The 27577-nt window shown below is 44.1% G+C and overlaps 1 protein-coding gene across 8 annotated transcripts in view; it reads right to left on the bottom strand.

The window, feature by feature from the left end:
- The window catches only part of Ambra1 (autophagy and beclin 1 regulator 1), a 188797-nt gene that overhangs the window by 5043 nt on the left and 156177 nt on the right, over positions 1-27577 (bottom strand). For all 8 annotated transcript variants that reach the window (XM_032903707.1, XM_032903706.1, XM_032903710.1 and 5 more), the window contains 5 exons: positions 22701-22889; positions 21671-21825; positions 12446-12585; positions 3385-3477; positions 2206-2399 (listed from right to left, as the gene is read on the bottom strand). In XM_032903707.1, coding sequence (XP_032759598.1) covers positions 2206-2399; positions 3385-3477; positions 12446-12585; positions 21671-21825; positions 22701-22889 — 771 coding nt within the window. The remainder of the gene's footprint in view (positions 1-2205; positions 2400-3384; positions 3478-12445; positions 12586-21670; positions 21826-22700; positions 22890-27577) is intronic.

Below are 27577 nucleotides of genomic sequence, written 5' to 3'. Positions count from 1 at the left end.
AAGTGATTGAACCAGGACCTCACACAGTGTGCTCTACCACTGAGCTATACTCCTAGACCCTCAGATTTTTAGAAAAAGTAAATGAGAAGCAGACAGGTTCTGGTTCTGTTGGGTTTACATAATGTAAGGAATGGCTAGCTACAAGACAATAATTACTACAACCAGATCTGGTTCTCAAACTAACAAATCCAGGCCTTGGTGTGTGTGGGGTGGGGTGGTATACAGCCCAGCCCAGAAGAAGGACTAACCTCAACTAGGCTGCTCCTATGCATGCTCCTGGAGACCTGGCCACCAGTTAAGTCTACTCAAGGAGTAAGGAGCTGCCGTGCCTGCCTCTGGATGAGAAAGTGCAGGCATGGAGAACACTGCTGACAAATGGCTCCCCAGCAAGGTATCTGGAATCAGAGCTGTGGGTTAAGCGCCTGGGCACAGGCTGCAGAAGGGCACTTAGCAACCCAATCTTCACTTCCTCTTGCAGCTCATTCTTCCCTTTTTGTCTACTTTTTGAAATGTGCTACTGTTCATGGCAAAGCTGGCTGGAGGGTCCAGTTGGCAGGGCTGTGGCTCCTAATGCTGCTGTCTGCTGGGCTTCTGGACTAGCAACTTGCTGCTCTGCTTTAAGGAAGCCAGAAATGGGGAGGGGAAAATGAGGTTCTAGCCCCTAGAACCTGAAAAAGACTGCTTCTATCCTTTACTTACCCTAGTCCCCAACTCCCAAACAAGAAGCAATAAACTGTAGCCCAGAATCAGCAAGACAAAGACAGGATTCTTTTGGGAGGTCAGACACTAGGGGGTACACATCTCTTCAGTAGCAAATCCTGCTCACAGAGCCACTGCTCTACCTGCGAATCCTGCACGCAACTCTGCGCATGCAGCTGACCTCAGTTCTCAATGTGCGCCTCGCTTTCCTCAGACACCTGCTGGTGGGTCTCTGCCCACATTCCGAGTTCCCAACGCAGTGCTCTTGCACATGCTGAGATGCTCCTGTCAGCACATTCCGTCTAACTACTACTCAACTCGAGGACCCAGCACAGGGTCCACTTCCTCTTCCTGACCCCATAGGTAAGTCCTGGTTCCTCCTTGTCCCTCCCAGGAAGGTGTCAGCAGCTTAGCTGTTAGCTGTTTACCATCATTCAACTCCAAGCTCTGAGGGGAAGAATGGAGGCTCAATTCTTACACTCTCTTCCTTGTGAGTAAACCTCCATGCTGCTTGCCTCATCGGGTCCTTTTAGAGACCACTGCCCCAGCTGAGAGTACTCTCTGGCTCTGCTGGAGAAGCAGTAGTTCCTTGAGCACCTAAGACCTAAGCTTCTGGGAATGAGCTTCACAGATTCCAGGGTGGCTCAAGTCCATAAACTCCTGCACAAATGGGCCTGGATATGGCTAAATGAGACTTCACCTGCCTCCTCCTCCTCCTCAGGCTCAAAGCTGCAGCTGGCTGGCTCGGCTAATACTGCCAGCTGCTCATGTCCCCAGCAAGGGGTTTCTACTCCATAAAGAGCCCTGGGCTTCAGATGTGAGAGATGGACTAGGCTGCAAATGAGAAAAGGGATTTAACTCTGAACATTTCAGTTCATGGCAGGGAGGAGGAAGGTGCCCCACGGAGAGCTGCAGTGTAGAAAAGTCATTCCCTGGAGGCAATATCAACAGATTTGTTACTCTTGGTCTGATACACATCAGGGCTTCTCCTTCCATGGTCTTTCAAGCAAATGGCTCAACCAGACATAGTCTGTTTAGATGCTACCTTGTTTGGGACTAGGAGCAGCAAGGGGGCTAGAGGTAGGAGGTAAGGAGAGTGAGAACAGCTTGCTTAAAGCAGCTGCTGATGGGTTACAAAGTGGCTTGAGCCCTACCACTGGGAAGTGCTAATTGGTTCTTAAATGTGTGAGGCCAGCAGAAAGCCGGGGCTGATGCTGGCAGTGTCATACCTGAAGTAGGTGAGAGGAAGGACTGCTGGTATGCCCAGCTGTATGCCCAATGTCAAACTACTACCAGAGGAGCACCAAGATTTTCACTTGCAGTAGGACCAATATGCCATGCTAGTTGAGGGGAGATAAACTAGGGACCCTGCCTTGGTGCTGGAAGAAGCCCTCACTATGGAATCTCACTTTCCACTCTTGGTAAATAGCCTTGGTCCTCATGAGCACAGGTCTAATTCTCCCTGAGAGGACAGATGATTTCCAGTCAGATGTCCCCAGCTCCTACCTTCACCAGGACCTGAGGATGTTGTCCCTGGTTCCTCTTCCTCTCTCTCAGTCTGTGTTTCAGCATTCTGCAACTGGAGGGCCAGAGTCTGGGTGCCCTGAGATGTCACAGAGGTGGTAGGGTTCCGAGGTTGCAGCCCAATTGCATTCATCAAGCCCATGTCTCTGTCTGTCCGCCATGTGGCTCTGCTGGTTCTAAAGTAAAAGACAGATGGAAGTCAGAAAGGGCTTGGAGTGGGGTCCTGTACAGAAGTCTTGGATTCCATACCAATTCCAGGCCAGCAGCCTAGGAAGGGAGAGCCATAACATTACAAGTGTCTCTTCATGGAAGCCATGAAAAAAGCCTTGTAGGATGGGAGCACAGCCCACAACCAAAGCCCAGGGCCAGGCTAGAGCTTGCTCACCTTTCTTGGCTATTTCTCAGACATAGACTTCTGAACCTAGGACAGGCAGGACAGCTGGCCCCAGACTTGGAAGACTCACTTTTAGCTTCTTCTGGGATTATTATTCTAGCTATACTCTGCAGGAAGCAGGACCTGCCTTAGGTCTCCCACTGAGCCAGTGTTTTGTTTTTACAATGTCCCAAGTTTCATTAGTGGATTTAAGTGAAAAAAAGATGCTTAGTGTCAGATTTCTATTCTCAGTGGCCCCTGGGCTACAGCCGTTAGCTGCTTGGTCCTTGTAGCTCTAGTCATCTGAAAGCAGTACCCACTCCTCAATATCCTTGGGCAAATGAGCGGATTTCATGGGGTAGCATTTTTCTCCAGGGCCCTTTATTTTCACTCTAAATGTGCCCAGATACCATGGCCAGAACTAGAGAAGGCATGTGTTCTCCAGTAAGACTCCAGGAGTAAGGCTTTTGTCTCTTCTGTAATTACGTGACACAGTATCTGTCTGTATGGGGATGGGGATGTGAATGCAGATATGAGGGCCCACAGAGGCATCAGGGACCCCTTGGATCTGGAGTTGTAGGCGGTTCTGAGCTGCCTGATGTAGGGCTGGGAACCAAGTTTAGGTTCTCTGTAAAAGCAGAACGTCCTCCTAACTACCAAGCACTCTCTCTGGCCTCTGTCCTCTTTTGACTATATGTAAAAGCTTAAGACATGTAACAATGAAAGGCAGCTGTGGTTAAGCAAAGGTCCAGAGGACTCCAATACAGGACTTTCCAACTTTGGCTTACCCAGGCCGCTCGCTGCTCCTGCTACTTGAGTGGACAGTGAAGACCGTTTCATTTAGCTGGTCCCAGTAGTACTCAATGCCAGAGTTTAAGGCCCTGATGACCCATTGGGAAAGAAGAGAAATAAAAGGTGAAAGGTATTAGCAAGGTGGTTAGGAATTCTTGACAAGTCCTGGGCTTGGGTGTGTGGTGTGGTTCATTCAGAAAAGAGAAGGTCCAGAAAGCTCCTTCAATAGGGTGCTCAATATTGGGGCATCTCATATATCTTGAATATCCCAAATGCCTTCAGTAGGCTTCTCCATGCGGCCAAGAGGCAACTAAAACCCCAATATCAGATGTGCAGCAGGTTCCAAGTATCCTTAGAAACACAATGGTACCGACAGTGAACAAGAGGCTAGAGGAGGATTTACTAGAGAAACATGTGCCATGGACAGCTGCCAGATGGGCTCACTCAGTCCTCAAGAAGCAGACACTTGTGCCCCTGAGTCCTTTCCTATTGACAAGGGGCCATGAGGAAGAATGGAGGCACCTCAACAATCTTATCTACCTGGAGACAAATGGCTGTGCCAACTTTCTCTTTGGGATAGAGAGCGTCTTTGGCCAGGGTCAGCAGAGTAAGCTGTAGTTCAGGTAGACTGTCTGCAGTGTTCTACCTGCCATGCTCCCTGAGCTGACAATTCTTATCAGGCAGCGTCCCCATGCCAGAGGGAAGCAGTGCTCACTCGGTTCTCTATACTGACTTGTCACAAAAAGCTACAGTCCTAGATGACAGTGTAGATCCCCAAACACAACTGTTCCCAGTGACTCAGTACTAACAAAGTGCCTATTTAACATGCATAAAGTCCACGACGGTCATCAACTATCTTGCTTTGGAAGATCTCTCCCTAGCCAGGCAGAACGGTAAATACCTATACTGCTAGCAACTTGGGAGATAAAGGTAGAAGGATGGAGAATTCCAGGCTAGTCTAGGCTATATGAAACTCTATCACAAAATAAATAAAGAGAAAATTAAAGATCCTTCTCTGATGGAGTACTGCCTTGTAACAGACACTGTGGTTGAGAACAGGATGCTAGTGACAGCTGTGAAGTGTAGGGAGAAGTGGGAAAGAGGGTTTGTTTTTAAAGATTTCTTTTTATTCTATGTGTATGTATGTGTGCTTCAATGTATATATGCGCACCACAGGCATGCTTGGGGCCTGCAGAAGCCAAACAAAATTATCAGCACCCCTAAAATTGAAGTTACTTGTTATCAGCTGCCAGGGGAATGCTAGGAATTGAACCTGGGCCCTCTGAAAGAGCACAGGTGAACCCAGAGAGACATGCTGGTGCAATCACGGCACAAATGTTGCGGAAGTGGCCAACCACTCAGTAACTGGATTTGAGTTCCACCCCATGAAATAGAACCCATGCCCGAGACTGCTAGGTGGCCCAGAACCTGAGAGACTGAGAGTCACCTGGCCTAGGAGAAAACCAACACTATTGTCTGTTAAAAGGAACACACGACTAAAATGACTCCTAATGATGTTCTGCTATACCCATAGACCCATGCTTCACTCTGCCACCCTCAGAACAGCTATAGACGATGCAGTGGATGATGATCAGCACGAAACTCAAAACTAGAATGATGTGCAGAGAGTGAGAGACTTGGAAACATTATTCCACAGCTATAACTGGACTAATGCACAACCAAACTCACAGAGATTGTGGTAACATGCACAGGACCCTGGACAGGTTTAAGCTAGATGGGGTCCCAGTGCTAAGAGGGGTTTAAGTAGACATAGTTACTACTTCCAGCCAAGAAGTACTTACAGTGGTCTCTGCTTGCAAAGAAAATGTTAATTCCCCCATGAAGTTTTGCTGGGTATATTAACCACACTTCAGGTAAGGCCCCATGCCCAGGAGCAGGGGGCAACACAAAACAAGCCCAGTGATCTTCTTGTAGACTTTCTCTTTCCTCTCATAGTGCTATGTTTGAGCATTGGTTTGTCTCACTGGTCTTTTGCTTGTATATTCTAGTTTCCATTTATATGGTTTATGTGTGTTTGTGTTTCCTGTTTTTTTTTTTTTTTTTTTTTTTTTTTTTTTTTTTTTTTTTTGGTTCTTTTTTTTCGAGGGGACCCGAACCCAGGGCCTTGTGCTTCCTAGGCAAGCGCTCTACCACTGAGCTAAATCCCAACCCCTGTTTCTTTTTGTTTAAGAGAGAAACAAAGGGCATGGAGCTGGGTAAATGGGGAAGGTCTGGGCAGAGTTGGTGGAGAGGAAAAGCATGATCAAAATAAATTGCACAAAAATTGTTTTTTCAGCCGGGCAGTAGTGGTACATGCAAATCCCAGCACTCGGGAGGCAGGGCCAAGGTGGATCTCTAAGTTGAAGGCTAGCATGGTTTATAGAGTGAGTTCTAGGACAGCCAGGACAATACTGCCTCAAAAAACCAACCAACCAAACTAAATTTAAAAAAAAATAAGAGTCATCTCTCCAACCCCTCCTAAAATAGGCATTTTGTATTTATTAAATATTATTAAATATTTATTTAGTGTAATGTGTGTGTCACATGGTACGGCAGGCATGTGAAGATCTGAGGATAATGTGTGGGAGTTGTATCTTCACCTACTGATATATCTAACCAAACAAGCTTTTAAGTTCACTAATTAATTAGATTGTGTAGACAGCCTAAATGATATCTAAAACACCTCACAGTTCTCCTAAACAAGTCAGGAAATCAAGTTCTTGAAGCACTGTTTTTCCAACTTCATATTCTAAACTCCAACACCAGTGTTTAGAGGGTAGACATGGTTAAGGGAGGCTATCAGGTTGGGCCCTGACCTGATAAGACTGTGGTCTAACAAGAAGAGGGAGAGAGGAGTCTCTCTTAGAGACATAGTAGTGGCATGGTGAGATCGTAGGCACCTATAAACAAGGAAGTCATCCCTCTCGGGAAACCTCTGATGGTTGGAATTCCAACCTCAAGAACTCTAAGAAAATCAGTATCTGTCATTTAAGTCACCAGGTCTATGTGTTTTGCTAAGGCAGCCTAAATAAATTATGATATTCTCTAGTATGTCAGTTTGCAACCTGGGGGCAGTGTCACTCTCCTTCGACAACGGAACAACCCCAGGGAACAAGAGATGGAAGTCAGCTAGCAGGAGATGGGTTTAGGGAGAAGTTATGAGGGGCTTCTTTTTCAATCCTGATGAGTCAGCACAGGCATGGATAAGAGAGGACTACAGTAGATGGTTGGGCTGCCTTGTGCAGAAGGCAGCAGAATTGGGGAGAGACCCCAGATCTAGCTGTACAGAGCCTGTCATTCTAGGTAGAGGCTTCACCTGAGGGAATAATGCTAGTTTCCTCTTTCTCTGCTTTTTTACATGCTTGTATACTTCGTGTCACTGGACTTTTATTTAGACCCCTCTATAGAGTAGTCTCATTTCTACAAAGAGTTATTTTTGTGGGGTCTAAAGACTACTGGAGAGCAAAGGTGAGAGGTAGCCTTGCATTAGGAAAAGGCAAATGGCCAGAAGCAAACTGCAGATCCTTTCAAAATAGCACTTTTTGGTGAGCAAATCCTGGCTGCATTATGTCTATGTAGAGCCAGCTGCCAAGAAGCCTTTGATGTACAAACTTGTCGAGATTTATTGACAGGTTGCAATACCATGTGGGCCTCCGCCAAATCCCTCCTCTGTAATTCCTGTTACTCAGGGTTAGTTAGTAACAACAAACTGTTCACAATAAACCTACAGCAAACCAAGTACTGTGTGACCAGGAACCTTCTTCCTATCTCAGAAAGGAAACTCTGGAAGAACCAGGCTGTTCTGGGACCATCAACATGACGCGAGAAACCAAGGATTCCCATAAAACACTCCACTCAGGCTGCATGTGCCACCCCTTAAGAGCTGGGAACTGGGCTACTTCCTGAAGACAGCACAGGTGGGTGTGTAGAGTCTGGGAGGGTAAGGATGGGGGGTCTTGAGTTTGAGCCCTGCCTCACTGCGCTGTTTTTGTGGCCAGTGAGCCTGACAATGGCAAGGCACTTTTAGACTTGACTTCCTATCTGGGTACTGTGCTAAAGGATCAGAGCTGATGAGACCTTTTCTGGTGACACTCACTGATTCTGCCTTTCAGTTAAAAGAATGATTTTCAGCCAGCTTTTTCTTTCTTGGGACTTGGTAAGGATGAATGAGTCACTGTTTGTTCTAGGTTCTTCTTGGGAGCTAGACAAACATACAAAGGGATAAAGACTGGGAAGGTCTACAAGGGGCAGTGTTTCAAATGGTCTTCTACACAGCACCCGGTTCTCTTCAGCAGCCTCTCTAAGTTGTGCTTCTGGGTATGGCTCAGTCAGTCTCACTGCTGGGGCCCTACAGGGCTCCTTGAGTAAATGGGAAAGCCAGCCTTTCTCAGAGATCCCAATGTTCTGTTCGCCCAATCTGTGGCTCGGATCTTCCCAGGTTCTTAAGAACACTCATCTGACGGTCTCAGGGATGTCTCTGCAGACTGCTTCCAGGAAGACTGGTATTTATCTGTACCATCTCTGGTGAGGGAGAGAGCTGGCACCTGGCTCTCCTGGCCAGCCTGAAGGAGAGCCTCTGTGGAAGTTCTGGCTCCCCTTTTCATTCCAAAATATGCCTCTCCCCTCCTTGGTTACTAATGCTTGATTATAATCACCATCCGCATTGGTCGCTCCCTCTGAAAGAACTGAGGCTTTGTAAGGAGTGCCATCCTTGGTCAAGGCTTCAGGTGCTCCACACTCGGGTTACTTCTCTTCTGCCAATCTCTAGTCTGCCTCCTTCTGAGCTGGTTCTAGAAGCAGTGGTCTAGTAATGTCGCCCCCACCCTCATTTAGAGGGAAATCCATGAAGCCGGCCAGGGGTCCTACACACCCACTCACAGGGAGGGTCAGTGGTGGTAGCTAGGCTGGCCATCAGCCAGAGGCACAGCAGCCTGGTTGGAAGTAGTGAGCTCATTACTGGGAAGGGGAAGGGGATTACTGAGCTTATCTGCCATCATGGTGTGACAGCCTGGTACAGGCCCTCGAGGGACAGACAAGTCTTTTCACTAGTCCTAAGAGTCCTTTCCTAGGATGAGATGGGGTGTGCTTTAAAGCCTTTGTCTACTGGCAAGTAGGACTTCACAATCACCAAGAGAAACCCAAGAAGCTTGTTCCCAGTCTGTGCTTGGCAAGAGGACTGAGGCTGAGACAATGGGAAAGAATCAAGAGCAGCATTGAGAGCACAGAATGCAAGGCAGCTGCCTGTGCCTGGACAAAGGCAGACAACCACCTGTCTTGGGGGAGGGCTGCAATCTTGGCCCAGCTGGTGGGCTAGATTCTGTGCCCTTGGGAATGGGTGTGCCAGGGAACTGCATCACACAGGGACAGGCAGCAAGCCTTAAGCAGCTGCCTGTGAAACAGACTGGCACTCTGAGTTCCTACTTCTCTATTTGTTCTTAGGCAAGAGGCCTATCCATCATAGGTGTCAATACTGGCTTATCCTATTTTCCAGTGCACCAGATACCTGATTCACCTAAATAGGATCTAGAGATCTTAGGAAATTATAAAAACATGGGTGTGTTCCTGTGGTATATTTTTATGCAGGAGAGAATATGTTGCTTTCTTTAAAAAAAGAAAAAGAAGGGGTTGGGGATTTAGCTCAGTGGTAGAGCGCTTGCCTAGGAAGCGCAAGGCCCTGGGTTCGGTCCCCAGCTCGAAAAAAAAAGAACAAAAAAAAAAAAAAAAAAGAAAAGAAAGAAAACGAAGAAAAGAAAACCAACCCATTTATTTTGTGTACATGTGTAGTCAAAAGGACAACCTCAGGGAGTTGATTCTTCCCTCCTATCATGAGAGTCCTGGGGACTAAACTCAGGTCACCAGACTTGAGATACAGGCTCTTCACTGTTTGAGCCATCGCAAAGGCCTTGTTTTATGTTTCATTTTTTGAGAGAGAGTCTTGCTATCCAACCCATGGTAGCTTCAAACTCAAGACAATCCTCTTACCTCAGCCACTTGGGTGCTGGCACCACCATATATAGTTGTAGAGGGTTTTTGGATGAGAAAAGGCTTAAATCAGTTGTAGGAAAGAGATCTGAATTGGAAAATTCCGAGGCCCAATTCTAACAGTGATTTGTGGGGAGGCCTAACATAACCTTATTAGTTTGCCTGAAGTAAAAATAAAAGAGATAAAGGTGGCCAAACTTTAAGTCCAGCATGGTAGAAAGAGTCTGTGATGGGGAGTTTGAGGGAATCTACAATGTGTGTCAAGGTCAGTCAGCCTTGGTTACATACTGAGATCTTGGGGTAACTTGGCAGAACTTAAGACAAAGTCTCATTTATGCTAAATGTTTATGAGACCCTAAATTTCCTATCTTAAGGCTACAGGATCCCAAGCAATCAGAATAAATAGCAGAACCATAACTGGTGGGTGAGTTAACCCCACTTGGCCCGGGTGAGGACTGTCTCATGGTCTAGTGCCCATTTTCCTTAGGAAGAGGCTCAAGATGGTTTAGGCTCCCTGAGACTCTGGGATGCTGAAGACAACATATGGGAGAAGAGAGAAAATAGAGGCCAAAGCCACCTTCATGTTTGGCTGAGGAGTCTGTGACTCACACCAAATACGTGGGCTAGGGTTTGAGGCATGACATCTAGGAGGAGGGGTGACGACAAACTGGGTTAGAGAGTGCCTCTGGAGGGGAAATCTCTTTAAAAGGGAGAGGCTAGAGTACTTTGCTAGGGACAAAGGTGAATGGTGTGAGCCAAAGATAAAACCAGACTGGAAAAAACAGGTCTCTGAGACAGGAAAGGAAATGCCTACAACTATTATGTTGGTATGAATAAAATTATAGTCCAGAATTCTATACCAATTTTGGAGAGGATATCAACTAGATTTATCTTAGGAATTCCTAAGGAGAAGAAATAAGATAGCCAGCTTCATGTGGTTTGGGGAAAAGGAGATATTTGAGAGCCCACACAGATCCTAGACCAGAGACAGTACAGAGAAAGGGCAAAAAGTGACAGATCCAGCATCTGTGCTAAAAGTAGCTCAGAGATGTAGCCTTTGTTATAGAAAGACACAAGGAAGTAGTAAGAGAGCCTTCCTGGACACAGAAACATAGACGCAAGTAGCAGCCAGAACAAGGCTCTCCCTCTCTTCTGTAAGAGCAATGTCAATGGGTCAGACTTAAACCTGGAAGGTGGAGGTGAAGAGGATCAGAAGTTCATGATCCTCCCTGGTGATATAAATTCTGAGGCTAGACTGGAACACAAGATCTTGTCTGGAAAAAATAAAATAAATAGAAATAAAGACAATGTGGGCACTCCCAAAGGCCCAAGGCTTTGCATGACCAGTCACAACAAGCATTCCGGTCTGTACAACATTCAGAAGACTGCAACCGAGTGAAGAGCAGCATCAGGGCAGCCTGGAGACAGAAGTGGCATTTAGTCAGCTGGAACCCTGCAGTGCCCCACACAGCAATCAGCCTGCTCTGCAGTGAAGCAGAGCTTCACACACTCCACCTGGCTGGGTCTAGAAACTGATAATCAGGCTCATTCCAGGACCTTGAGTACGTGGCTGAAGAGACCTCTATCCTTCAAAAAGCCAGAGGAAGGGGAAAAGGTGCCATTAGGTCAGATGTGATCTTATTCCCCGTTTCTTCCTTACTCAAAGCGTGATAACAATCATTGTGACTTCACATTGAGCTTTTCAGTCAGCTTCCACCATTATGAGATACAGCTTCTAGTACAAAAGGAGCAGGGCACAGAGACAGTCTGTTGGAGATCGGTAGCCTGACCAATTAGTCTTATTTATTTATCTTATGTGCATCTTTTAAAAGTGTATTTTATTATATAATATAATTATATATTATAAAACAAAATATCATTACATTTTATAATTTTGTAATAACTACAATTTCATGATAATAAAGATAAATGCTATTTTATGTCTATGTTTGTCTGCATGTATGTATATGCATGTGTATCCTGGTAAACATGGACATCAGAAGAGGGAGTTCCCCTGGAACTAGAGTTACAAATGGTTGTGAACCATCACATGAGTATTGAGAACCTAACCCGGGTCTCTTACAAGAAAAACAATGCTCTCACCTACTGAACCATCTCTTCAAAGACCTCCCAATTTTATTTATTATTTGTTTATTTATTTAGGTTCTTTAAGACAAGAGGGTTTCTCTGTTTCTCAGTCCTGGCTGTCCTGTAAGTCAGGGTTAGGCCAGGTTGGCCTTGAACTCACTGAGATCCGATGCCTCTTCTTCCTGAGTGCAGGGATAAAGGTGTGCGACACCAGGCTAGCTTCAATTTTATTTCTGAAGTTATTGTCTGTTGCATTTATATAAACATGAGACCACTTGTTGAATTTTTCTAGAAAAGGCTTTTAGAAGAACCTTTGATATCCAGTCTTTCGCCTGAGGGGAATTTGCTATCACTAGGAAAACAGATAAGAGACAAAGGAAAATGAAACACTGTCTAGATTCAAGAAAGCAACCACTGAAGTATCTGGGTTTGATCTGTTTTGACGCGCCAGAGATTGAACCTAAGAACTTACATATATCCTAGACTCCATCACTGACCCACACTCTCAGCTCTCTGCACTTTGAAATTGGAGCTTATATATAGCCCAAGCTGGCCTTAACTCATGATCCTCGTCTTCATCCTCTAAAGCAGTTGGGAATCACATGGGTCCCAGCTACTCAAACAGTTTTTTTTTTTTTTTTTTTTTCCGTTTGGAAATGAAGAACTTACTTCATCTTGAGAGAAGAAGGGCCTTTAAGCAGCCTGGGAAGGTGTGGTGCAGGGACCAACAAAAATCAGAGAACCTTTTCTTTTTAATCCCCTCCCTTTTGTGAGATAGGGTCTTGTTATGCAATCCAGGCTTGTTTTGAACTTTATCCTTCTGCTCATCTTTTTCATGTAACCCTCTAATACCTCTCTAGCAGGTTTTGGATTATCTGCATAAAAGGACCTACCTATCTGGCCAGGCCTACAAGTAAGTACTATTTTGTTTAGGCCTCTGTTCAGATAGAGTCCATACCCCCCCCCCCCCCCACCCGAGTAACTCACTCTGGTCGGCAGATCACCAGGTCTCCTTTGTTGGTGCCATAGGCCAAACCAAGCCCTGGCTCAGGTAGCCAGCGGGCAGAGTTGATGCTGACATGTCTCCGCTGGTCAGCAGGCATGGGGTAAAGGACGTTGAAAACTCTCTGGATGGAGACAGAAAAGAAGAGGAGGAGAAACAACTTGTTATCAAAAACAATAAAATGCAAGGAAGATCAATTAACCCCAGAGAGAGGGGAAACTTTAGTTTGGAATGGGTTGACTTTCAACTCATATTTGAGACCCTGGGGAAGGAGGCGTGGGAACCCTTTCACTTTCCAGAAAGCAAGGTCTCTGTTAGGAGCACACTTAACATCCTTAGCCTCTTAGCACTCCTCACCTCATCCCTCTGACATCAGGACTTTAAGAAAGACCTCACTGACAGCCCACCACACTGGAAAGGACTGGCCATAACTTTCCTCTGACCAGCATAACCACTGAAAGGCAACCTGGGTTGGTAGTATTGTTACTATGGAAACCCAGATCTCTCACTGTAATAGGGAATTGGAGGTGATAGGGGGGCGGGAGGGGGTGACAACATCAGAGAACATTCTTAATTCATCTAATTAAAAGCACTGTTAAACTGCTATTGTTAAGGAAACCCAAAAGGTGTATTCAGATGTGGGGAGCAGAGCAGAGGGGAGTCTTCTACTTGTGAGTGCCTTCTGGCTTATATAAACCACCATTAGATAGACCTCCTTCAAAGGCAGAACTTTCCCTTTCGGTGACTTCTGCTATCTTCCCAAGCTACTCTGTCCTGAGGGTGACCTGGCTGCAGGTAGAGTTTGGGCTGAAGGGATATCCAGATACAAGGTCTCTGACATTGACCTGAGAATCATCTCAAAAGAACATTTGGTCAGAGACTGAGGCAGAGAGGAGAGAAATGAAAAGACAGGAACATTTACCTGGACCTTACTTTGAACCCTGATGTGACTATATAACAACTTGTCTTGATCTCAGCCTAAAAGTCTCCCACATTCAAGGCTGAGGATACAGTCCAATTAGTAGAGTGCTTGCCTAAGCACACACGAAGCCCTGAGTTTGATCTCCAGCGCCACATAAACTTGGCCTGGTGATACACAACTGAAAACCCAGCACTCAGAAGGCAGAGATAGGATGGCCAACCATCTTTCAGTACAGAAAATGAAAAACTAGTCTGGGTTATGTGACAAAAAGAAAAAAAAAGTGAGATACAATGTGTTCAATAGTAGAACTTGCCTAGCACAACAAAACCCTAAGTACATGCTGAGTACTGCAAATGGCAAGGAAATGGGGGTTGGGGTACGACAACAACACCCTTTCATTCAAATAACTAGGGAAACTTAAGCATTATCTATTGAGCTACAGGGACTTTCTCAAGAAAAGAGAAAGACTAATAAAGTGTTTAAAAACAATGATCAGAATACCAAGTTACTTAATTTTCCTCTTTTTATTTGGTCAACACAAGAATAGCAGAATCATAAAAGTGAAAAGGGAACTCTGTTTTCAAAGTGACACTCCTCATTAGTGCCTTTGCTCAATTATGGTTTACTGTGTACATTGAGGGCAGTAAACAGATTCTGTGCATGTAGGGACTGGTAAGCACATAACATACAGAACTCAATGTAACTCACATTCATGAAACTAACAACTCATGCCTTCTGGATGTCATACACAATAAAGATTTTGAGGTGGAAGTGATAAGACCAATCCAAAAGCAAAAGTTGGCCTGAGATGCTGGGGCACATTTGTGATCCCAGAACTTAGGAAGCTAAAACAGAATCGTGAGTTCAAGGCCAGCCTAGGCTACAGAGCAAGATGGTTTCAACCAGAGACTCCAACACCAAACCAAACCAAACCAAACCAAACCAAACCAAACCAAACCAAACCAAACCAAACCAAACCAGCAAATTATTAAACTGAGATGCACAAGAGGTCTCTGGTCACTGCTATATTCCTAGACCCAGCCTAGTACCTGGACCTTGACAGAAGCAAAATTCTGAGATGTCCTGAATTTAATTCAAAGAGTGGAGGGTGGAGGAGGGAAGTGATGAGACATAATGAAGGGGCCTCTCTCACACTCCTGAATTCATACTGAAACCTTGACTCTGTTCTCATCACATTCAATACCACACTAACATCCCTAGCTACTGATCTTTCCCATCCAGATGCAACAGCTATTCTCCAGCCTCACAGAATAATCTGCTCCTCATATTTATCAGTGCAGGTCCAAAGTGAACTTACATTTTCTTTCCCTTATTTTTTGTTACAAAAATACTCTTAGATCTTGGTTTTAGGAATATTTTTCGAATTGCTATCTAGCCTCACTGTAGGTGGTAGAGGAAACATACCATATTTCCCCATCCACTACTTGTGATTCACTAGGGCTGCTCACATGCTAAGCAAGTACTCTGTTGTTGAACTACATGTCCAGTCCAATAAACTCTTAATTCAGTCCCAAGAGTCTTGGGTCCCAAGAGTTTTAGTTTAAAACCTACAGGAGGCACACAGCATGATTTTCTTTTGAGAGGACATGAATGTAGTACAGAATCCATTCTCCTAAGAGAGACACTGGGGGTGTGTGTATGTGTGAGGGGATCATCAGACTGTGCTACTGTTATGGAAAAGTTCTCCTGAACTAATGGCTCTGATGGCAGTTCTAATGACATTTTTAATTTTGTATCTTATTCTCCCCTCCTCTGACAAAGCACATCAGAGACACCTCTGACTTTTAACTTGCCCCTCCTACTTTTTTGCAATGTTCTGAAGAGAGGAATGTTTTGAGGACAGAAGCCTTGCACTATATAGCAGAAGCCAACGTTAAGATAATTGCAGCGGAAGTGGCTTTTAATCAGCTGACAGGCAGCTTTAAGGAAATTAATGAGGGCAGAATCTTGGGAAGGAGTAAATCATTTTTGACAACAAAGCTGTCTCACTTCAGTGCCAATCTTCCCTTGAAGAAATGGTACCCTTCCAATATATAAAAATAAAGTGTCTGTAATTTTAGTATTTACTCCCCACTCAAAGCTGAATCTGTTTCCCCATGATTAAAAAATAGTTCAGACCTTTGGGCCTTCTGAGTGTTCTTCACCAAGCCAGAGTTTTGGATTACCTTTGAAAATTAAAGCTTTAAAGTGCATATTTACAGAGATGTGTAGGATTATCCTAGGGGAGGATACTGGTGAAGATTAGACACATTAAAATAAGAGTAGGTGGTTCAGAAGAGCCCATGTATTAGAAGTCATATAAATGCTGGCCAGGGCTAATGGCCTCAGGCAACACTCAGGCCCAGGATCTGAGCTACAGGATGGAAATCACAGAAAGACGAGCACTCTACATGTCTCGTCTTTTCAATTAATCTTCTTTTGTGGATATTGTGGTGGTTTGGTTTTTTTTTTTTTTTTTTTTGAGTCAGAGTTTCTATAGTCTAGGCTTTTCTTCTTTTCCTTTTAAGATTTATTTATTTTCATTATTTAATGAAACTAGAGCTACAGACAGTTATGAGTCGTCGTGTGGGTGCTGGGAACTGAACCTGGGCTCTCTGTAAGAGCAGCAGCAAGTGTTCCCAACCACTGAGCCATCTCCTCAGTCCCACCCAGACTTGTCTTAAACTCACTTGGAAATGTTTTTACATTTGTGTGTGTGTGTGTGTGTGTGTGTGTATGTGTGGTGTGACATAATATGCGTGTGGAGGGCACCTTTTGGGAGTTAGTTTTCTCCTTTCACTATGTGGGTTTAAGGGATTGAATTCAGGTCAGGTTTAGTGGCAGGCAGGTGTCTTTACCTGTTTTGAGCTATCTCACAGCCCAACCTTGAACCCTGCCTCCAGTTCTCAAGTGCTACCCTCAGGTATGCATCGTTCCTGGATCGGTTTTAGCCCTTAAGTTTTCCAGGACACCAACACCAGAATGATGGTTAGCATGACCCAGAAAGCTTAGGATATGGATTTCTCAGTGACTTGGAAATATCTGAAAGATGGTTAATAGGAGGGACCATAGAAGTAAAGCAGATGAGAGCTCATCACTGAACAGCAACTCATAAAACCAAGAAGGGAAGAAAGCTGTGGGTGTAGCTCAGAGGCAGACTGCTGACTTTGTATGTGCAGGCTCTGAGCTCTGGGTCTCATCTCTAGCATCATTAACACAAGAAAACCAAACAGACATCCTAATACATCTTCCATATGGCTAACTAGGCAACACAGCTGTACTGCATAAAGAAACCATTTTCAATAAATAGGCTGATATTCCCCCAACCAAGTCAAATGACGGTGTTCTTGTCCATCGCTTCTACAGAAAGAGAGAAAGTAGGGTGGTATGTGGGTCAGCAGCACTGAGCTTCAAGTCCCCAGAGCCTCCTAATGTACTGAGAATTGTTTCCAGTCCTTTCTCCTTGTGGTGCTGGGGACCGAATCTGGTCTTGTACAGGCTAGAAAACTACTTCGCTCCAGCTCTAAACCATTTTTCTGCCTATAATTTGCATCTGTTGGGGAAGGACAGTCCGTGCCTTGGGGAAGGAGCATGATATGTTAACTCCCATTTGGAAGATACTAATCCTTATTTTCTTCTTCTCACTTTCTAATTGAGAATGTCTAGCAAATCCCTTGTCCTCGAGCTCCATACCCCAGCCCTGACTTTTTATTCTTTCCCTGAGTTAACACGGCTTATATGACACAAACTGAAGGAACGATTTGGTATATGACTATTTCTGGCTTCATTAGTAATTTTGTTATTGTGCTTTCACTTGGTTACAACCAAAGTTATTATAATGTGCAAGTTGCCACTATTTTAGAAAATTAATTGCAGTTTTCTGTTACAATATTGTGCCTCGTTCCAATTAGAAAATGAAAGCTGAGCAGGAACACAGGCAGTTTAGTGTTTTGGGAATTCAGCAAAACTTCAGCTCGGCAATCTCTAAAAGCCTAACTTAAAACAAAACAGAAATTAACAAAAAGCCCTTACTTGCTCTAGTGAAAGGGAATCAGCAAAGGCGACTGAGTCATGCAGAGCCACAACTTTAGCCTAGGGCTTTCTCTAGTGGACAGAGAAAGGGGGATAGAAAACAGGAGCCTGGGCCCACTCTTCCTGCTCTGCCAATTCTTAGAATTAGAAGGAGCCTCAGAAAGCAGAGAGAGGAAATTCTAAAAGGATCTTCCCTCCTAGAAATAGGACAGAACTGAAAATGACTCAACCTGAGGAATCAAAGCCTTGAAGAGGTACAGACAGTTAAAAGAAAGACCTGGAGAACTGCAACAACTGAGAAGATGGGAGGTGAAGCACAGGCACTCAAGAGACTCAGTGTGGCCGTGATGGAACTGCTCTGCTCTATCTCCTACCACAATGGACCTAAGGCAGCTCCATGACCAAGCTAGGGGCTGATGCGGTTACGAACAGTTCCAGTCTTTACCAGCTCTACCCTACCAAGCTAAACTGGAAGTGTATATAAATAGCTGAAGATATAATAGAAATAAAAGCATTGTCTTCTAAAATCGGAAGTAAAACGGGAGGGAGACTTTAATCCCTGAGCTTGGGAGGAAAAGGCAGACAGATCTCTGTAAATTCAAGATCAGCTTGGTCTGTACAGTGAGACCCTAGGGAGGCTGAACTTGGTGGAAACAGAACACAAACAGCAATAAAATTAGCAAAGGATCAAAGGAGGACATACCTCAGAATCATGATAGTGTAAGAAAATCTGAGGTTCAATCTCTGCTTGCTGAAATACTAAAGGGAACACCTTAGTCAAAGTGATCGAAGTGGTAGACGTTAAGACCAGCAGTTCACAAGCTCACGGGTAAAACAGAACCATTGGGAGGGAGGGGCTTGTTTTAAATTCTAAAATCCTTTTTCATACATGAGTGATTTGCCTACATTTATGTACAGGCACCACCTACATGCATGCCAGTTACCCTTCTTAGAGGCTGGAAGAAAGCATCGGATTCCTTGGAACTGGAGGTATTGATGATTTTGAGCCTCCAGGTAGGTGTTTGGGAACCAAACCTGGTCCTCTGCAAAAGCAGTAAGTGGTCTTCTCCACTGAGCCACCACCCCAGCATGGGAGGCTTGTTTTAAGATACAGACACTGTACCATTGTTATACCTTGTAAATACTTTTTATCTGGAGACAAGGCCTCATAATAGAACAGGCTGGCCTCAACCTTACAATCCTGATTCAGCCTCTAAGCAGCTGGATCACCAGAACCCACTCTTGTGACTGTAGGTCTAACAGAGAGCCCCTGTTGCACAAGACCTATAGCTCCAATGCCCACGGAAAACTGTTGAGCCCTTCGAATAAGCACACCAAGGCTAACAGCAATTAGCAATTCATTTACAGAAGAGATTTCATATGGGAACCTGTAAGAGATCATCTCCTGAGAGGGACATCACTTAGTGGGAATTAAAATAAAACAATACCCCAGAGGATTTTCCCCTGGGAATGTCTGTTGGTACAACAAGTTCATCTCTGATTATATTGAATCCAAGAAGTTATTCCATGGTGTGTGTGTGTGGGGGGATACACAGTAGAGAAACTCTAGGCTTTCCCTCTACCCAAACATGTTTCAAGGGCAATGCTAACTTTGCAGATAGAGAACTGATAATGCTAATCTATGCACAGACAGACACACACACAGACACAGACACACACACACACACACAGAGAAAAGACAGAGAGATAGAGACACACAGAGGCAGAGAGATCCTTCAGTCCCAATTGACAAAACTCCCCAGAACTTTTGGATCTACTGGATGGCACATCACAGTGTGCCTAAGGATGGCATAGCCCAACTAAAAGAGGGAATGCCAGGCTACCTAGCATGTGTGAAGGAGTCTAATGCCTAGCAACACACATGCGTGCATTCATACAGCATGTGTGACTTCCCTTCCACTGAAGATTGAGTTCGGGGACATTTGCTGAATGCTTTGGTTCTTTGACTATAGGAACAAGCAAAACCTCAAAACCCAGAAAAGTCAGTGAATGTCTGATTGAGCAAAATCTTTGTTGAGATACCTTGATCCTCTTGGTGAGAGGAATGCTTCCCAAATGAGGTATTTTCCAGTCACTTCCGTTTTCTCCCCAATGACAGATGGTACTTACTGAGAATCAAACAGCCTCACTGGAGATGGAGGGGCATGCTCAGAAATATCTGCATGCAGAAGGCACACATCTGGCTAGCTGCCATGAATGCCTCAGCAAGACTGCAGTGGGTCAACTGGATTATATCTTCCCAGTAGAATCCTCCAACCAAACTCCCTCAGCTCTGGCCTCAAATGACAAAAGACATCTTAGCTTTTGCTTGTAGGTATTTGATTTTAGCCAGGTATTTCTGACTGATTATGAGGAAGATGGATAGCTGATAAGTTTTGCCTAGGAACTGGGTAAGAGGTCTGACTTTTGAAAAATAGCTGGAGATGTGTATCAGCATTACTGCAATAAGATACATAAAAATTTTTATTTTTTACAACTAGTTAGAAGAGCTGTTGGGACCAGGATATAGGTGGTGGGAGGCAGACACTAGGTGCTTTTACAGTCTGCTTAAGATTAGCGCAAGAACAACACTACACTAAAACTCTACCTCCACCTTCAGATATCTAGTTAAGAAAATGAGCTTGGTGAACTACCATGGTTTTCTCATTCTCACCCATACAGAACTCAAGTATCAGAACACTACTCTCATGTTATCAGAAGCAGAGTGCCTTGTTGCTGCCCCATTCAGAGCTTTGCAAGGATGCCACTGGTTCTGATAGTTACCACTTGAAAATGACAAGGGGCAAAGGTGCTTTTCTGAGATTCCCTTTAATTCACTTACTTTCTACTGTGTATCAGGTTCTCTTACTAGGTCTTTGGATTTCATAGAGAGAAAATCAACCTCTCTGCTCTCCGAAGGAGCTCAAGTCCAGAATACAGAAACAGCTGCAGGTTGGTGAAACAAGTATTAGCATAATGGTGTGTCCTCAGTAGAATAGTGGGAGTAGCCAGTTCCATAAAGGAAGCTGCCAAAGGTGACGACAGACTTGAGGGCAACTGAAGATGTGGAAGAGGAAAACACCCTAAGTTTTAAAGTGTCCTGGCAAACAAGAGCCTTATCAGTATCAGGTTCAGGGAGATTGAAAAGCAGTTCAGTACAGTCAGCCAGAAGATACTATAATTAAGAAACCAGAGGAAGAAGAGGCCACAAAGGAAAGACCACAGGCACACTTAGCATATCTACTTTGTCTCTTGACAGCAAATGCTTCCTAGTCTAAGCATGCAACAAGTCTCTAAAAGCACAGCCCTAGATGAAGGGCCCAGGGACTATGTTCTTAAGGAACTTATGCTGAACCCAGTTGGATTAGATTAACCATACAATGCACACAGCTAAAGGGAATGAACAAACAAAAACCAGCCAAAACACAAAATAAAACAACTCCACCAAGTGCACCAAACTATAAACAGCACAAACCACATGAAACTGAGAAATTAATCCACCAGTTCTTAGATTGGAACTGAGCTTTAAATACTATCAAACTAGAACTGTTCAAATGCTTGATTCTCTCTGACAAAACCTTAGAGGATGAGGGAAACTTAGCCACACTAGTCTGGGTGAGTCCAGAAGACAATTAGCCATACTATACCCAAAAAGAGTTCATGGCCATGTAAGGTCCTAAATAACATTGGGAAAATCGGTTTGATAATTCAGGGCAAAAAAGCTGCCCAAAGTCCTCTTGTTCCTCTAGGACATGGTGTAATCATGGTATACAACTTTTTTTTTTAGCTTGTTTCCTCAATACCAAGCCAGAACAAGAACTTTATTTAAAGACACATACAATTTTTACTGGGCCCTTCACATATCACTGCATTACAGGTTCACATTGAGGTTAGGAAGTATTAAAGCCTTTGGCTTCATAATCTTTGGTTTGAGAAAGTTCCTGAAGTGTTTTTTGGTGCTATGATCCTTACTCATACTCTAGGCAAGTATGCCGCCAAGATACTACTTCCCATTGTCTATATTTTAATTTCAAGGGAAAAATCTTCTTGCCTCAGCCTCCCGAGTAGTTAAGATTATGGAACAATACCAACAGGTGCAGCCGAAAGGTCCTGACTTTCAACAGCTCTGATCTTGTAAAAGTGAAGGATACTGGTCATGGGTCACCTCGACTAGGGTGTTGGCCTGACTGGAGGAGCACATCATAGTCCCTCACTATCCTGCCACGTCCAGGAGGATGTAAACAATGACACTCACCCTCATGGAAGTCTCACCACCATGGGCCTGCTGCAGCCTGAAGACCTGGGCTACCATGTGCTCTGTAGAGGGGTGCAGCAGGATCCTTCGTGAGGCCAAGCCCACCATAACGTATCGGCCCATTGGGGACAGGCTTACAGAAATGGCATTGGGACCTGAGGGACAACAGAAGACAGTCACATTTCTCAGATCTCTTGCTGTTCCATGGAACAACTTCCATGCAGTCCTTTCTCCTTTTCTCCAGCTTTCATAGTCTGACTCTGCTCAGGTGATCTTCTAAGGTGGCAGTGTGCAGTGAGAGAAGGCACACACTTACTGAGTGCAGTGTGGTGCACACAGCACTACTGAATAATAACTACGGTTCCCATAACTTTACAAGGCTGCTAGCACACTCTAAGCACTGCTCTGATATATTTTTCCACCTAGGCATTATAAATCCCTTCTGTTATTAAATCATCTTTCATAAGAGCAGTGTTAAAGCTACTTGTAGTTTATGACACCACTGTACAGTCATTTATTTAAGCTACTCCTTAAAAAAAAATCCCTTGAAGTAACAATTTGATGTTTTCCTGTGTGATACAGGATAACACAGTGCAAATATCTTTGTATAATCTTTGTAGCTTTCTGATTATTTCTTTAGAAGTGGGTTATTTCCTTAGAGTAGAATCTCTGGGTAAAAGCGTGCACATGCTCTGGAAGACCTTAAATTACCTTGCAGTGTATGTGCTTACCCAGCTTTCCATGCCACAACTAAAAAGTTCCTTCCTTATTGCTAGCTTTTGTGACAGGAGCACACTGGTGATGCTGTTGTGGCAGGGAGAACTCTTACTGTGAGATTCTGCTTCTGTAATGAATGCTATAGCCAGGACTCCTGCAAAGCCATCTTTCTCTGGCCTGTGCCTCAGTGACTGAAGGCAGAGGTAGTACGTGACCATTACTCTCACCCATGTACTCCATGCCTCACCTAGGAATGCCTATGCCAAGGCATCAGCGTCAACTCTGTCATTAGGTTGGGCTTCCTATCCCTTACCAAATCGCTTGGTGTAGAGCATTTCCCCCAAGTTATGGGGGGCCAGGGAATACACTGCCAGGATGCCTTCATCAGGAAAGCCCCTCTGGCTACTCGGGATGAAAGCTGCCAGGAGCTGGCCATCTGCAGAAATGTCACAGCTGGCATCATTGTAGATCTTGCAGTTCTGTACCAGGACATTCACGGAGGCTGCATTGGATGAAGAAAAAAACGGGGAGAAAGTTTAAACACTATGCTTTTCTATTCTGAGACCAAGAATGGGGCCCTTCTAAGGGTGTGAATCCTCTTTGGAAATGGGGTAAGTTGTTAATTAACTTAAGATGTTGAGAAGTAGAAATAAGAGAGGTAGGAAGGATCCATGCATCTGCCACTTAGTAGAAACTATAGACTAGTTCATTACCACCACCACCACCACCACCACCACCACCACCACACCACCAGCCACCACCACCAGCCAGCAGCAGCAGCAGCAGCAGCAGCAGCAGCAGCAGCAGCAGCAGCAGCAGCAGAGTCTTAGTTCACAACTGATTAGATAAGAAAAAAAAAGTTATTAACAAATGCCCCGGAGATCCACTCCAATGCTGCTATTGTTTAAAGTATGAAACCATGATAAATGAAAATGCAAACCCACTAGTTCTAAAATAAAGGGGATGCAATTAGAATGCTCCTGGGAAAGCAAGCCTCCTCAGAACCTGCTATGTGATCTCACAGAAGGAAGTCATTCCAGAAACTTGTGTCTCTATCTCCAGGAACACTAATCCCAACTCCACAGAGTTAAAAGAGAAAAAAAGCCCACCCTGGACTAGACAGTGGGAGTTCTGTGTGTTTCTCATGACATTCTGTGCCTCTTAAATACCATGAACCAATGCCCCCAGGTAGTCCTTATCTATACCGACATTACCAAGAATAATGCACTGGGCTGGCTAAGGCTAAGTAGAAGACTGAACTCACTGAGGAAACAAAGTTAGAGGCTAGAGACGGTGAGGACGACTTGAAGGGACTAATGAGATGCTAGAGAGCACAGGGCTATGCCTAGTCTAGCTTTGATTTGCATTTGAACCCTCTCTGTTTGCACTGTGGGAAAGTGGTTTATCTTTGATGTGAGGCTGGAACAAAAGGGCCCACTGCCACCCTCATGGGCAGAACATTAGGACACATGCAAACAGGCCAAGCTCCTAAGCTTTGATTCACTTAGCTCCACTCCACGTAAAGTGACTTTATACTTGTTCTCTTATTTGAAAGAAATGTCCACTAAAGGGACATAAAGTTAAAACATAAGTTAAAAGCAAAACCAAACAAAGGTCAGGCTGCCGTCATCTATCCATCCATCCATCCATCCATCCATCCATCCATCCATCCATCCATCCATCCATATTCCAGTAAGCCAAAATTCAGGAATGAGATAGAAAGGGCAAGTTTCCCTAGGAAACTAGCCAAGGAAAACAAAACAAAAAGATGGTTTTAAAAGGCTTATGGTCTGGAGATTGAATGATGTGTAAAATTGTATTTGTTCCCCTTTCCCTATGTGTTGCTAACAAAGCCACAGAGATAACAGAGTAGATAAAAAAATGACATCAGAACACATTGATTAGGCTGTTGTGCCAATCCCTGGGGGCTGACACCTACAGCACCATTACACATAAAACTGAGGACAGTTCTGTTTGCTAACTAATAAAATAATGACATCCAAATACTACTGCTATCACCATTAGGCCTCTCTGCTGCTCAACTCCCAACCCGCCATCTGCTCCAGCCTGCATGACTACATTTATCTTGTTAGCATGGGACCGTCTGCTCCTGACACAGGGTCCCAAGCCTTTTGCCAAAAATATGGCAATTTCCTCTGGATCCACACGATTCTAGTGAAGGACAAGACACAGAAGAATTTGTTGCTCTCAGTAGTAAGTTCATTTTGCTTTTCTAATCTTGATGTGGGCACAATCCTCCGTAAGAGACAAAGAAATTAACAATTTAGAACTTTGCCAGCAAAGGCAGGGAATAGAGAGAACAACAAATATTAAGTAGAAGGGCTGGAGAAACGGTCCAGCAGTTACAAGAGTTACAAGCATGTACTAGTCTTGAAGAGGACTCCAACAGGACCTCAGTTTGATTCCCAGCACCCACATGGTATGGCTCACAACCACTTGAACTCTAGCTCCAGGGGATTTGACACCTCCTAGTGTCTACGGGCACCTACATGTATATAAACATATACACATAAACAAAAATAAAAATGAATCTTAAAATATTAAGTGGGGGTTGGGAAGGAAAAAATATTAAGTGGGATTAAGAATAGGAAGATGATAGAATGCTATGGACTACTTTGCATAGTTACCATTTTACCTATACTCTATGTCCCCAATATATATGACAGGTCATCTGACTTGATGACACAGAGATCTAGATTGTAAATATCAGCATGCATTTTGGTTAAAAACAGAAGTCTATAATAATCTGAACCTACAGGTACTGGCTACTCAAAAGGTTGAGGCAGATGGATAGCAAGTTCAAGGTTTGCCTGGGCTACATGTAGAGAGTTCAAGGCCACCCTGGACAACTCAGTGAGACCTAACTATAGAAAGTAACAAAGAGGGCTGGGGATATTGCAGTAGAAGAACATTAGCCTATATAGAGGATGCCTAGGCTTAATCTCATTACCACTAAATGGCAGGGAGGGACGGACCGTAATGACCTTAAACTACTAACAAGAAGCATCTGCTTGTAAGGATGAGAAGAAAATAAGGTTCTTCTTCTGGAAAGCTTGGCTTAAAGCTTGCAAAAACTATGCAGATGGACAAAGACCATTCTGTCAGACTCAATTCCAAGCCACTTTATGTTTGTAAAGTCTTATGATAATTCTAAGGCAATGGCTACCTCCCAAAGTTTGCTATCTCTTCTAACTCTACCCAATTTCGTTACAGCTCCTGTCAACTATAGTGAGCTCGGAAAGACAGCCAGTGATCTATTTATCTGAGCCCATGATTCTACCCTATTAAAGGCATTTGGTAGGCACACAGGGGAATATGATGGCTCCATTATAGACAGCACCTGGCACTATTATATAGACAGCATTATTTGATTTTTCTTTCAAAACTCCAATTAGCAACTTACACTTGCTGTCTGTTGCTTAATAATTTCCCATACAGAAACAGAAATAGTTATAATAGTCAGTGGCTACTATAGTTCACATGTGCGACAACTTCCCCTCACAAAGGTGAAGTTTCAGTGAATTAATAATGCGCACAAGGACAGTTCTTGGGTAGAGAAAAGTAATGCTTTAAAGATAAAGATCAATCCCTTTTTGCATTGAGCAACAAGGTAAGTGGATAGGAAAAAAGATGTGAGTGAAACACAACCTAAGCCGCTGGCAACTGAGAAGCCCTGTTGATGTTGCACACCTCACTCTGCCGTGCAGCTTGGTCAGTGACTCCTGAACAATGCTGGGCAGAGTCTGAGAGCAAATATTTCCAGCAAGGCCCCAGGCATCTCAAATGCTGCAAGTCTGGGACCACAGTTGAGAACTCTGCAACTTGCTGTCCCTTAGTGGTGAAACATATGGGAAAGACTTACAGGACAGCTAGAACTGGGGAAATGTATGACTCAATGGGAGAATGTTTATCTTGCTTGTGGTAGGCTCTGAATTCAATTCTGGTATGGAAAGAAAAGAAACAAAACCAAAACTACTTAAGACGGTCAGGGGAAGCCAAGCACAGCAGTGTATATCTGTAACCACTGCACTGAGGAGTGATGGGGTACACAAGCACAAGGACAGCAGCAAGTTTGAGGCTACCCTGATCTACAAGGTGTGTTCCAGGTCAGCTAGGGTTACAAAGTAGCTCTCAAAAACAAACAAACAAAAAAACCCCAAATAAACAAAAACCCCTAAAAATAACAAAACAACACCACCTTAACCCACCAACTAGCCAATAAAAAAGTGAACACAAAACCCCAAGAGGTTCCAGTGTACCTTCAAAAGGAAAAAACCCAACAATAGGAAATTATTTCTGAGTGAAAATGTCTTAGCAAGGAAAGGGAAGAGCTAGAAATACTGAGGCCCAGAGAAGTAGATGACTCTGCTTTCCTATCAGATCTGTAAATTATAAACTATACCTTACACAAAGATCCATGGGTAGCCTGTAGATGAGGCCATGAGAGTGATTGGCAGTTACAGTACTTTACAAATGCATCACACAGAGATTTGAAAAACCCAGAAGGGTTTAAATCAGAAGCAAAATGTCCTCTTGGCTACATCTCTGAGTCCCTCTGGCTACTGCAGATCAGAGCCGCAGATGGCATTATAAACAAACCTTATAGGTATCAGTCACCATATCCACTGGACCTTATGGCCTTTTCTGCCAGGATATCTTAGAGATCAAAGTCATTCACCAAGGAAGAGTTTCCTTTCAAAAATTAGAGGGAGGCAGGTGTGGTGTGTATCTTTAATCCCAGCATTTGGGAGGTAAATGGATCTCTGTGAGTTCAAAGCCAACCTGGTGTACATAGTGAGTTCCAGGATAGTCAGGACAAGAATACAGAGACTCTGTCTCAAAAACAAAATAAAACAAAATAAAGAAACCCCAGAGTGAATTGAATTAACTTTTTCCTCACTCTACTTCTCTTTTTGTTTGGGGGTGGGTGGTGCTGTTGTTCATGAAAGCAGCATAAAAAACATCTACATGAGGAGCTGGAGATGATGACTCAGTGGCTAAGAGTGTTTGCTGCTCTTCTAGAGAGCATGGGTTAAGTTCTCAGCACCCATATGTCAGACAGCTCACACCCTCTTGGAACTCTAGCTTCAGGAGATCCAACACCTTCTTCTGGCCTCTGCAAGCACCTAACACATAGAACACACACACACAGACAATCACACACACAAA

Source organism: Rattus rattus, chromosome 5, assembly GCF_011064425.1.
Source record: "Rattus rattus isolate New Zealand chromosome 5, Rrattus_CSIRO_v1, whole genome shotgun sequence".
NCBI classification, from domain to species: domain Eukaryota; kingdom Metazoa; phylum Chordata; class Mammalia; order Rodentia; family Muridae; genus Rattus; species Rattus rattus.
Note: the sequence above shows the minus strand (reverse complement) of the source record. Positions and strands in the feature narration are given on the sequence as shown.